The following is a 13,185-nucleotide window of genomic DNA, read 5'->3' as shown; positions in this document are numbered from 1 at the left end:
TACATATCTGGTGTGCTGCCGCAAGTAAGAATTTCAGTTCAGTTTCAGGACGTATAACAATAAAACACTCTTGACTCTTGGAGTTGGGGCTTTAATCCCTCTTCAACCTGCCTTCTCAAAGCTCAAGGAAAATCTTGCTGGAGGCATTTACTCCATATCACGTCTCATTCCCACTTAAGTACAACAATAATCAGTTAGTAATTAGTCAGATTGTGGGAGGCTGAACTGTTCTTTTCCCCATTTTCAACAAAGCATTTCCCTGTTCCCCTCACATTTTATCCCAACAGTCTCTTGCTGATCCAACGCCTATAAATGACCCCCATTCTACTTAAGTTATAATCAATCTATAGAGGTAGTTAGTGGAATGTACCTGCTTTTAAAACAACCTTTTAAAAACACTGAAGTAACATTGTGACTTTTTCGAGAAATCTAAAAGTGTTGAGAAAGCAGTGAATGGTGCATTTTTCAGCTACAATGCAACAGCACCATCTGCTGCTGCTTGGAGGTACTTACGCAGAATCTGGTTCAAGTCTCCTTGGAGCAATCAAAAGCATTGGCTGCAATGAAAAATTGTTGAATGAGAGGGAGAGTGTGTTTCTTACAATTCTAAGTTTCCACAGCAAATCATCAAACCATGAAAGTTGGAAATGAGGAAATATTTGTATCTGTATACATTTATTCTCTCCACCAATCTTAGTGGTTTAAAATGTGTTTATTCTTTCAGATGAATTGTAGTTAGTAAAGGTTTGACGCTTTCTCCGACTGTCCTTAATTCCTCAGTGAATGATGGGATTATGTTAAGTGAAGAGCTGCAGATCAGCTACAAATTTTGGATTTTCCTTTTTATTTTCCCCTAATTTTGAGCAGGATATTTTGGAAACTCTTGCCATATTGATTTGAGTACCAGCTGAAAATACCCATTGGTAGCCACTCATTTTTGTACCTCCTGTTTAGATTCACAAAGCTAAAACCTTGCTGCGACTATCTCGGTATGCCTATCCTTTCATCTCCAGACATCTTCTGCTCATCACTTCCATCTCATCATTGCTGTGGTGCTTCCCGGTGTGGATCAGAATTTGGAGAAAATTGAAAATGCAAAATTGGAAAAGAGCAGGAAGACAGATTTTATTTAAGGAACGACCGATAAGAATAAGACAACTAGAGACAGAAAACGACAACTGAGATTTTAGACAAAAAATTACAAGGGAAGGAAGTAGTGGGTACGCAAGCTCAATTTCCATAAAGGCCACAATACGCAACAAACATTCATTTTGATGAATGAGGGAAGGAGAGAAGAGATAAAACCGACGACAATGGGATATCATTTTAATGTGAGAAGGATTTCAGCTTCTTAAAAATTAATGATTTATACAGGTCTTTAATATGCAGATGGTCCTGCATAACTATCTTATCCTTCTCTTAGATCCTTTCACAGATGGTAGAAGAGGAGATGACAAATTAAAATAGTGGACTGAGGGCGGGATTTGTTCTAACATCTTGCTTTTAATGTTCCGTCACATCTAATAATGCATCGTGACTCATTCATTCCTGTTTAATGTGTTCCTGTGGCGTGTACGATTAGCCAATCTGAAACATCCTCTGTATATAATATTAACTGGTAACCAATGGAAAAACACCGCTGGGACAGGTAGCCATGATCTCAGTGAGTTTTTGAACTTATGTTTCTTTTATTTAATGAAAGTCAGTTTTACAATCTAGGAAATGGAGGATATTTTACTTTTCTTAACAGTATATAATAAATGTTGGTAACATAGGATTTCTGTTGTGCAAAAAGGAAATGCAGATGCTGGTATATACCAAAAATAGACACAAAATGCTGGTGTAATTCAGCAGGTGAGGCAGCATCTCTGGAGAAAAAAGATGGATCAGATTAGATTAGATTAGATTATACCTTTAATAATCCTTTTCAGGAAATTACAGTGCCACGACAGCTTCAAGACAGACATAACACCACACATTTCCTCAAATGGCTTCCATACTTAACAAGTTAAAATACAAGTTAAAATACAAGTTAAAATACAATTAATTTAAAAAAAAAAAAAAAAAAATGCAGTTATTTATGCGCATTATATAATCTTATAGCAGCTGGTAAACAGGACTTCCTATGTCTCTCAGTTTTGCACATTGGTGCAATCAGCCTCTGACTGAAGATGCTGCTCTTGATCACCTTCAGGGCATGGAGTGGGTGAGTGGGGTTGGTCATTATAGAACCTAGTTTGTTCAGAGTTCTGGCCTCTGCCACCTGCTGGACCGTTCGTTGCTCAGCCCCGACCACTGAGCCGGCCTTCCTGATTAGTTTGTCCAGTCTGTTTTTATCCGCTATACGGGCGCCATCTCCCCAACAGGCCACAGCAAAAAACAGAGCACTGGCCACCACTGAATGGTAGACACTGCACAGTAGGGGTTGGCAGATATTAAATGACCTCAGCCTCCTTAAAAAATACAGTCGGCTTTGTCCCTTCCTGTACACGCCTCCATATGACACTTCCAGTTCAGCTCACTGTCAAGCTGCACCCCAAGGTACCTGTGATTAGCGACCACCTCCACCTCAGTGCCCTTAATGGTGATCGGCGTTGCTTGAGTCCTCCTCCTCCCCCTCCTGAAGTCCACAACTATCTCCTTTGTTTTTTTGGTGTTAAGATGGAGGTTATTGTGTGCGCTCCACTCCACAAAGTTACTTATTATGTCTCTATACTCCTCCTCATTGCCCCCTTTAATGAGGCCGACAACAGCTGTATCATCCGAAAACCTCTGCAAAAAGCAGCTGTTGGTGTTACATTGGAGATCCGCTGTGTAGATGGTAAACAGGAACGGAGCCAGCACAGTTCCTTGTGGAGCCCCTGTGCTGCTCAAGATGGTGCCCGAGACACTGTTCTGTAGGCGCACGTACTGTGGTCTGAGGGAAAGGTAATCCAAACACCACAGTACCAGTGATGGATCCACTTTCATCTTCTCCATCTTCTCCCCTAGCAGTCGGGGCTGAATTGTGTTGAAGGCACTTGAGAAGTCAAAAAAAGTAATCCTTACAGATGCATCAGTAGTGTCCAAATGTGTGTACACCCTCTGCAGCATGTAAATGAGGGCATCATCGACACTGATGTTAGGCTGATATGCAAACTGTAAAGGATCCATTTGATTTGACACACTAGTCCTGATGTAGGAAAGGACAAGTCTCTCAAATGTCTTCATTATATGTGAAGTGAGCGCTACTGGTCTGTAGTCATTATGGAGAGTGGGATGGGTCTTCTTTGGGACAGGTACCAGGCAAGATGTTTTCCACAGCCTTGGAACCCTCTGTAGACGCAAGCTCAGGTTGAACAGGTGTGTTAGAATACCACACAGCTCTGAAGAGCAAGTCTTCAGTAGCCTTGGGCTGGTGTCATCAGGCCCCACTGCTTTCCCTGGCTTCAGTCTGTCCAGCATCACCTTGACCTGAGCAGTATGAAGAGTCATGGGTGGGGCTGCCGGTGGAGTGGGAGGTGGAAAGAGGGGACTCCGTACAGGTGACATCTCAGGAGTGATGGAGAGAGGGATGGGAGGTGGAGAGGAAGCAGCAATGGTCAGCAGACCAGGTGGGGGAGGCTGGGGTGGTGTGGAGCCGTCAAATCTGTTGAAGAATCTGTTCAGATCATCAGCCAGACTCTGTTCACCATCAGGCAGTGTACCAGGATCAGAAGGTAGGCACCAAATGCTGGAGAAACTCACCGGGACAAGCAGCATCTCTGGAGAGAAGGAATGGGTGATGTTTCGGGTCGAGACCCTTCTTCAGACCTAGGATTTCTATTGCTATTTGCCACTTGTTACCCAGGCTCAGACTATAAGTTCACACAATCAGGTCCTAACTGGAGAGTTGAGAACTGCTGTTAAGTTGGGTAAAGGGAACCATTCTTACCTAGTCCATAATTTTGAACTCTGATGCATCATTTTTTTTACTGCAAATTCTGCTTTAATAATTTTACTTGAATCATACACCCTATCTCTATTTGCCAATGTTGGTTTGTCTGGTGAACTCCTGACCCATACTCAATCACATCCCCAACTCCCATCCCCACCCACTATCAGCAGACCCCCCACATCTCCACCCCCACACTAGATTCCAGCATGATTGTATTTTGCTGCTCCACTCCTCCACCTGTTCTAGTTACAGGTCCAGTCCTCCCTAAGTCATACATATTGGAGACCTTTCAACCAACTCCCATTATCCCAAATGGTTCAACAAGCCATAAAGTCATAGATCTACACAGCACAGAAACAGATATTTGGAGCAACTCGTCCATGCTGACCAAGTTGCCCAACCGACTATTCCCACTTTAACTACACCTGCCCCATATCCCAGCAAACACATCCATGTACTTGTCTAAATGTCTTTTAAAGGTCATAATTGTACCTGCCTTGACCACTTCCTTCGAAAGCTCATTCCATGTATACACCTCCATCTGTGTGCAAATGTGGCCCCTCAGGTTCCTTTTAAATCTTTCCTTATCTTAAATCCATGTGCTCTACTTTTTCACTCTCCTACTCTGGGGAAGGGAATGTGGCCATTCATTTTATGTATATCACTCATGACTTTATAAACCTCCATTTGATTTGTTGATTCTTCTAATTGGTAGAAGTGCAAGTGGTTTTGAAGAACTGTAAGCTCGTTAGAACTTAACAGCGTTGTTGGTATGCACCCTCATAGAGCACTGGTTCAGTCTGTTTTTTGTGGGATTATGGAATTTCCTGGCCCAGGTCCTTAATGACTATCTCGTAGATTCGTAGAATATTGCCTCTCCTAATAAAATCCATCCCCGCGCAAAGAAAAATATCTCATTGATAATATGGTCAAACAGTTGATGAAAACAAGCATATATAAAAATCAGAAGCATGGCAATCATTATCCCATCTACTATGCTTTTAAAAAGTGGTTCACTTTTAAAATATATCAAAAAGGATTATGCTTTAAGCAGAAGTTGGGTGTATAGTGCATTTGGTTATTCTCAAAAGATATGTGGCTTCAAAAAAAGGAGGAATTTAATTGCAACGGCGACATGTATAAAATCCGTTGGAAATTATCTGATACAGTCAGTCTCTGCTATCATCCCAGCATTTAGGTACATTTAATTTATTGAAGAGGAAAGAATAGAAAATGAAACTATTAGTTTAAACTATTTCCAACATAGAGAGATCTTCATTCATAGGTTGCAAGGGGCAATTAGACTCGTAGCTTAGGCTGGTGGAAGATTGGGGCAATGGCTTGCAGGGTCTAATATAGGGGTGAGGAAATGGGCCATGGAGATGTAAAAAAGCTCAGGGTTGGCCTGCAGTGGCCATTGGCTTGGGAATCAGGATTTGAATTAGTGATGATATTGAGGGAGTGGGTGTTAAACTGACATGGACAGACTGAGTAGGAATGAGAACCGAGGAAAATTGTATTTAAAGATTGCTCTGTCATGATATTAAACCATGGCACAAATATTTCCAGTTAATACGCTGTTTTTTCACATCCAGTCAGATGATCAGCAGTGGTTTGATGTGACCTTTTGAAGTTTCACTCTTTGATGTCATTATGAAACATCTGACATGGGGCAGAACAGCTGAATTAGACATGCATCTTTGTTGGAGGTTGACTGAGAGTTCAGTGTGGCTGATGACTTTTGTGCTTTGAATGACTGGGCCACGCTGCATTGGCTCATCATCAAGTTCACCGATGACACCACTGTGATTGGACGAATCACGGATGGGGATGAGTCAGAGTATAGAAGTGAGATCGACCGACTGACCAAATGGTGCCAGCACAACAACCTGGCTCTCAACATCAGTAAGACCAAGGAACTGATTGTGGACTTTAGTAGGGGAAGGATGAGGAAGCACAATCCTGTTTATATCAAATATTGACCCTCTCCACCATCGTCCCATTGATATGCAACCTATGGGCGTGCATATATCAGAAGATCTTTCCTGGACCCACCACACCGATGCAATTGTAAAGAAGGCACATCAGCGGCTCTACTTCCTGAGAAGATTACAGAGATTCGGCATGTCGAAGAGGATTCTCCTAAACTTCTACAGGTGCAAGGTAGAGACCATTCTGACTGGTTGCATTGTGGCCTGGTTCGGCAACTTGAACGTCCAGCGACAAAGACTACAAAAAGTTGTGACCACTGCCCAACATCACCGACTTTGACCTCCCCACCGTCGACGGGATCGATTGTAGTCGCTGCCTCAAACCGGCAGCCAAAATCACCAAGGAACCACACCATCCTGGCCACACACTCATCTCACCGTTGCCATCAGGAAGATGGTACAGGAGCCTGAAGACTGTAACGTCCAGGTTCAGGGACAGCTACTTCCCCACAGCCATCAGGCTATTGAACACAACGAATAAGCTATGAGCTCAAAACTGCAAAAGACTATATTATTATTTGTTATTTGCACTATATTTGTTATTTATTGAACTTTTTCTTTTTTTCCCCGTTATTTACAATGTTTACATATTCACATATTCTGTTGTGCTGCAGCAAGTAAGAATTTCTTTGTCCCATCCGGGACATATGACAATAAAACACTCTTCAGATTCAGATTCAATTTTATTGTCATTGCACTTTTCAGTGCAACGAAATGGTTTAGCCTGCAGTCATAACATAGAATAAATAACAAAACACACACACAACACAGTTTAACATCCACCACAGTGAGTCCACCAGGCACCTCCTCACTGTGATGGAAGGCAAAAAGTCCCAAAGTCCTTGTCTCTTCCCTCCTTGCTCTCCCTCTGCACTGAGGCGATCCAGGCCTCCGATGTTGTGACCCCGCCGGGTGATGGTAAGCAAGTGCCGCGGCTGAATCCGAGCTCCGCGAAAGGGCCGGTTCAAACTCCGCGGCCCGCGGCGGTCGAAGCTGCCGCCATCCAGTCTCTCTTATCTTGACTAATAAGAGGAATCATACAGCTACAGAGCCTGGAGCCAGATTAGTATTGCTGCCAATAGAACAGTTGGTGTGGCCAATAATTTTGTAGCTTTGGTAGCCAAACGCAAAGAAGCTGAGACTGAAGCAGTCCAGCTATTCATTTATTCAACAGTCATGCAAATGGAATTATAGCAATTAAGCAAAGCCCATTAAATCCTACTTGACATATCATCAGAACATTCAAAAGTGGTATTAATTAGAAGTGTTCAGAGGCCAGTAGAGTCAATAATGCTATTACAGAGACTTAGCATAAAATTGCTTTCCTTGCAGCGAGAGTCTGTCATTAATCATGATCCAAAGGACTCCTCTAAAACGCTGCCACTGACTAACACAGTTGGTGCTTTCCAATAAACCCAGTAGTGTCTGACTCGGAGAATAGATGCCTGATTTTATAGATGCCTGGTTTGGCAGATGACATGACAATGAGAAATGCTGATGAACACTCTCCTGTGGGTTCTGGTGAGACTGGGAATGGTAATTGTGCAGCATTGTTAAAACAGTTGCACAATTACAGTTCAACAGACATCGGCATCATGGTGTCGAGACAAACGATGTCTGTTGAACTGTCTTGTTAGGTTGTCCTGGCTTGCATTTTGATGTTGGCAAAGAAAGTGACCATATAGATTTGATTATTGTGTAGAAGCAAGAGTGCATTGTTATGTAATACAGATTGTAGTTGGTAGTAATGATTGGAGAAGTCTACTTTATTGCTTTTATTGATTTTTGTGAGGCTTTCAAGCTAGTGGTCACTGATGATTAAGTAGCAAGCTGTGGCCACATCTTGTATTTTATCCAAGGTGTGTATCCAAGATCTTTCAGGTGGTGGAGATTTCCACTGAAATTACCTCAGGGAGTTTCTGCAATCATATATTTTGACGCGATTACTCGTCCTGAATCACCATATAGGCTGGTTGGAGTTTGTGACTATGTCCATTTTTCTCATAGAAAGTGAGGAGTAAGTGCCTATAACTACTCACATGACTCATTTTTAAGATAAAGAGGCCAAATGGGTGCTGAATGATCTGGTACGAGTGCTGTTTCAGACAGCAGAACATTGCAATGATATGTCTGAAGAAGGGTCTCAACCCAAAATATCACCCATTCCTTCTCTCCAGAGATACTGCCTGCCCGCTGAGTTATTCCAGCATTTTTTGTCTATCCGATTTAAACCAGCATCTGCAGTTCCTTCCTACACAATGCAATGATTGTTTGATCCTGGGAATGGATGGTGATTTTTTTTCTGGTTATGTGTAGTAATTTGATCTCCGCCACTCGCCTATGTAATCATTTGCTCTGCCACTTTCTATTACTACATCTGTAAAACATCCAATGATATTATTTTCTGACAAATTATCGTCATTTATCATTAAAGGAATGCGGTGTTTGATTATCTTCACTCGGATGCCCATCACTGAGAACAAAAGCGCAAAATTAATGCTGCATTAGCTATAATAACAAAAACATGTAATCGAGAAGATTTATTTTGAATCATCTAAGTTTTCAATTCAACATATTTGAATGGAAGCCTATAGGTTTACAAGATAAAAGGACAACATTTATTTATGTTTACAGTTATTTTGAATGCAATCCCAAGCTAAGTTACTTCCTTGAGCTGTCTTTGTGAATCTGGTGCTTCAAATATTTATTTACTTCAGAACTACAGTAGCTCCCCATCACACATAAACCGTGGCACTCTCTGATAATCACTGCAAAATGATTCCTCATCCCTCATTTATTAATAAGTTAAAATTCCCTATTTGACATTGATTTTACAACATAGCTGTAGCATGGTGGGTGATTTACTGGGCTAGTTTCCCGGAGCTTGGACTATTAGTCAAGATAAGTCCGATTGAAGCCCATTGCGGCTCTATTGAATTCAAATTTGGGTATTGAGTAATTTTGGAATAAAAGAGTTTTTACTAATAATGGTAAACAGCTGATTATTGTTAAAAACAAAAATTATTCACTAATGGCCCGTCAGGGAACGGAACTTACCCAGTCTGGCTTAAACTTGATTCCAGATCTTGATCTTAATTTCGTCCTCAGTTCAGGGATTAATGGAGATGAGACAATAAACACTGCCAGTAACACCCACATCCCATGACTTAAGAAAAGCAAGAATTTCCCATCCCCGAGGGAGGTGAAAGCTAGATCTTTGAGGTTAGTTAAAGGCAAAAAATACAATTTTTTTGAAAGATTCGGGAAATGAAGGCTAGCACAGAGAGGAGGTGAAGCCGAAAGCAGATCAGCCGTTATCATATTGAATGGTGGGAGAGGTTTGAGGATCTAGTAACCTACTTTTATTTTCCAATGTTATTATGTGAGAATTAATTGGTAAGTACTGATAAATGTTTATATATTTTTTTAACTATCTTGGATCTTGTTTGTTGCAATTAAAATACCTCAGTTCCTCAAGACCCCTCTCATAACTACTGTATAACTGCCTACATAATGCAGTTGCCCTTTCTTTAATTAGATGCTGTAACTGTACAGGGAATCTTTACCAAACTACAGTATGATAAGGATTTTTCACACCTTGTCAGCTCTTGTATTTTCCAATTTAAGAAAACACACATTGTTCAGTATTTTTTTGCTTTACTGCACATTCTAGGAATTATTTATTAGACCTGGGAAATCTATTTCAGGTCTTTTTGCATCTTTCCACAAGTTTCTGCTCCCTTTTGGCATTTCCTTCCAAAATTCACAGCTTGACATCCGATTTAATTTGCTGTCTTTTAGATAATTCTGCTGATCTATAATACATACTTAAGCTGTTTTTTATGGTCTTATGGTTTACAAGACCTTTCTATAATTCTGTTTCCTAAATTTCTCTATCGATCTTTCCACTATCACACATGCCTATCTTTTTATCTCCACCTTAATTTGCAATTATCTGCGCATTGTGGTTATTTAATATCCGTTCCCAAGCCAAATTACCTTTGGAAAAAAATAACAAAAAGGAATCATACAGAAGTGATAAAAGGGAATTTACCCTGGGAGCAGATATTAAATAACCACAATGGACATATTATTATGTACATCGGCTAGCCTTATTTAAATTTCCTTTATAATCCTACTAATCTATTTTCCACCTCTCCAATGCATTATTAAAATTAATCAAAAGTAAAAGAGCAAAGTTAGTGTCAGTTTCATCACATGATTATTTCCAATTGGATTTACATGTAGTATTAATCCCTTTACCCGTTGAAGCTCTCTTTCTCTTTTGAAAGGTGCCTTTCACCTTGCAAACATTTGTTCTCTATTCTTCTCAAATTTCCCACTGGGAATTTTGCCGATAAGTTAATTGGGGCCATTGTCACTTGTTCTGCATCCTTCCAGAGATGCGCTGCTAGTTTTGAGTCTTTGGTATTTCAGCAGGTCAGGCAGCATCTCTGGAGAAAAAGGATGGGTGACGTTTCGGGTCGGGACCCTTCTTCAAACCTGGCTGGCACTTCCGGCTGTGTGTTCTCCACAGCCTTCAACCTATGCATTCCCCAGCCCCGCGAGGCCCTATTTAACCTTCTCTCCCCAAAATTACTTATTTGGCCTGGACCCGAACCAAGTATTTCTGGAAGTGCACTAATACAGGAAATAATCCTGTTTAAACAGAATTTTGATTTATATGACAATGCAAGCTATATTTAAGAAATGCCTTTTAATTTTTAAATGGGTTTAACAACACTTTTACAGTCATGTGGCACAATGTCATAGAAACGTCTCATAATCACCCAGTAATTGCCAGGGCTGGGCACAAACATGCATCCAGATATATAACCTGCAGCCAAATGCCGGTGCCCCCCATTGTGACATTCAGACCTCAATTAGTTGAGACTGGTTACACGAGGATGTCGCTGTGCCTTCTAAGGTGGCTCATCATCAAAGAGGCTTAGAATTTTGTGGAATGTTGAATTATGTGGCGTATATTCCAGGCCACTATTACAGGTCTTTCACCAGTGGTGAGGCAGGGTGGGCAGCACCTGGGGGCTGCAGGGCCAATTGGTGTCCAGTCTTTGCAAGTTTGGTGGTAATTAGGCCATTGCTTCAAAAATCACCTTTCACCAATGGTAAACATTTTCACCTGCCCAGTTTGTCATTTGGTTTGGTTTACCCTAAAATGGAACGTAAGGCCAATGACTTTGCCTTGGGGTTACGTCAAAAAATCAGCCTGACATATTCCACACCGAGCATCCTTTCCATTGTGTTCGTGTGCTTGCAATTGCTGCCACCTTGGTGTCAACTAGAACTTGACTTAATTTCACATTGGACAGTACATTTGGCACAGTTATTTTCAGCAGTGAATGAATTGCTATCTATCATTCGTTAACTAGCTCACATGTTTAGACTTTAAACTTTAGAGATACAGTGTGAAAACAGGCCCTTCGGCCCACCAAGTCTGTGCCGACCAGTGATCCCCATGCACTAGCACTATGCTACACACGAGGGACAACTTACAGAAGCTAATTAACCTGAAACCCTGCACGTTTCTGGAGTGTGGAAGGAAACCGGAGCGCAAGATGAAACCCCTGCGGTCACGGGGAGGATGTACAAACTCCATACAGACAGCACCCATAATCAGGATCAAACCGGGGTCTCTGACGCAGTAAGGCAGCAACTTTACTGCTGCGCCAGTGTGCCACACCTCATCATCTTCCTAAAGTTTGTAAATAAGACTGTGATTCCTATTGAGGTATCAGTTATTTGAAGTACATGTGTGTTTTTGAGCGCTGTAACAACATTGGCCCAGCTTTTAATGAAAATCAAGATCAGACATTAGTTCTCAAGGTGTGGGGATGGCTCTGACAGTTCAATTAGATGTCGGAAAGTCACATGAAAGTCACCATAAAAGGAGTTGTTCTGTGCACCAGTTTGCCATGACTTTGTATTGAAATATAGACCACTTTTTCTTCCAGGTTTACAAAAATCCAGAACACAAAGTTAACCATGAAGCAAGACGGGATCAACACCTTGAAATACAAGCTGGTGAACATAGCCAAGTACCCGATGTACACAAACATCACAGTGGACATTGGCATTCCGCCACCTCGAGTTTCAAGGGGATAACAGGTTGTGAGCAAAGATAGTTTTCCTGTTGCTCTGTGCTTCATTGCAGACAAGTCTTTCCGTCTGTCATTCTCTGTCTTTCTCTTTCTGTCTCCAAAGAATTACAGTGAATACAAGATAAAATAAAGAAAACTAACAAAGCATGTGGAAGTGAGAGGAAATAAAAAAAATCCTCTTGCTCTGTAAGACTGCTGAAGTGCTGCCTTCTGGAATTGAGAGATGTAAAGCCGACAAGACCAGGTTGACATGATCTGGGAGGATTATTCTTTTTAAGCTCTTTTATTGGTGTGAAATCAAGTGGGAAATGAAGCTCCGTACAATCTCTTTAGTACTGTTAACAAAATCCTTGGTCTCTCTGAATGTGACTTCCTCTAACAAACGAAAACCTTGCTCTGTTTCAATCTGGCTCACTGGAGTATCATTGCCTCAAAATCTTGGGGCAGATTCCTTTAGTTGCCGGCGAGACCTTATATTACAAGAAAATGTGCCTGCAAGGTCATTATGGATCACAGCTATTTTAACTCTTTGAGTGCTGAATAATCTTTGCAGCTTTCAGAATCACTGTATGCTCATGTTTTCTACCATATAACATAAGGGGTTTCTTGTAAATTTCTAATATTGAATGTTATTAAAAAAAATAAAATCATGAAAGGAAAACTCAAGAAAAATCTCCGGATTTACAGAATTTGATAAATAAATAGAAAGAAATTTCAGTTGTGTGATTTATTTGTCTTTTCAGGTCGGAACCTTTCTTCAGCCAATTATGTTATGTTACCATCATAGATTATGTTTCCTGTGTCAGGGGCAATAGCCTGAAATCTTCTAAGGTGTTTTCCAGGAATCAAAAATGACTTGCTTTCAGTTTGGTTCTGTGGGATGTGAGGTGACTGATGAGGTCAATGTGAGATCTACAGATGGGGCTGGAGGTGCCTGGTGGGACAGGTAGGTGGGTAATTTGGGAAGTGTTATGCCTTCTTTTGTTCTTTTATTGGACCTCTGTGTGCGCACAATATCTGATATTGAGGTCCTGAATGCTCTGATAAATGGTCCTTCTGCTGCCTGCAGATGTCCAAACTGAACTGGGATAATGTGAGATAAATCTGTGTTGGTTCACAGAGAAAACTGATATTGAGCTGCCAATTTTAATTTTAATTG

General features: G+C 41.1%; 1 protein-coding gene across 1 annotated transcript in view; it reads left to right on the top strand.

Moving 5' to 3' along the window:
* Positions 1 to 12,743, top strand: part of b4galt2 (beta-1,4-galactosyltransferase 2) — a 320,832-nt gene extending 308,089 nt beyond the window's left edge. The window contains exon 7 of the mRNA XM_033028726.1: positions 11,880 to 12,743. Within this exon, the coding sequence (XP_032884617.1) occupies positions 11,880 to 12,030 (151 nt within the window). The 3' untranslated portion in view covers positions 12,031 to 12,743. The remainder of the gene's footprint in view (positions 1 to 11,879) is intronic.
* Positions 12,744 to 13,185: the final 442 nt, after the last annotated feature.

This window comes from Amblyraja radiata, chromosome 10 (assembly GCF_010909765.2).
Source record: "Amblyraja radiata isolate CabotCenter1 chromosome 10, sAmbRad1.1.pri, whole genome shotgun sequence".
Lineage (NCBI taxonomy): Eukaryota > Metazoa > Chordata > Chondrichthyes > Rajiformes > Rajidae > Amblyraja > Amblyraja radiata.
This window is presented reverse-complemented; position numbering and strand designations above follow the sequence as displayed.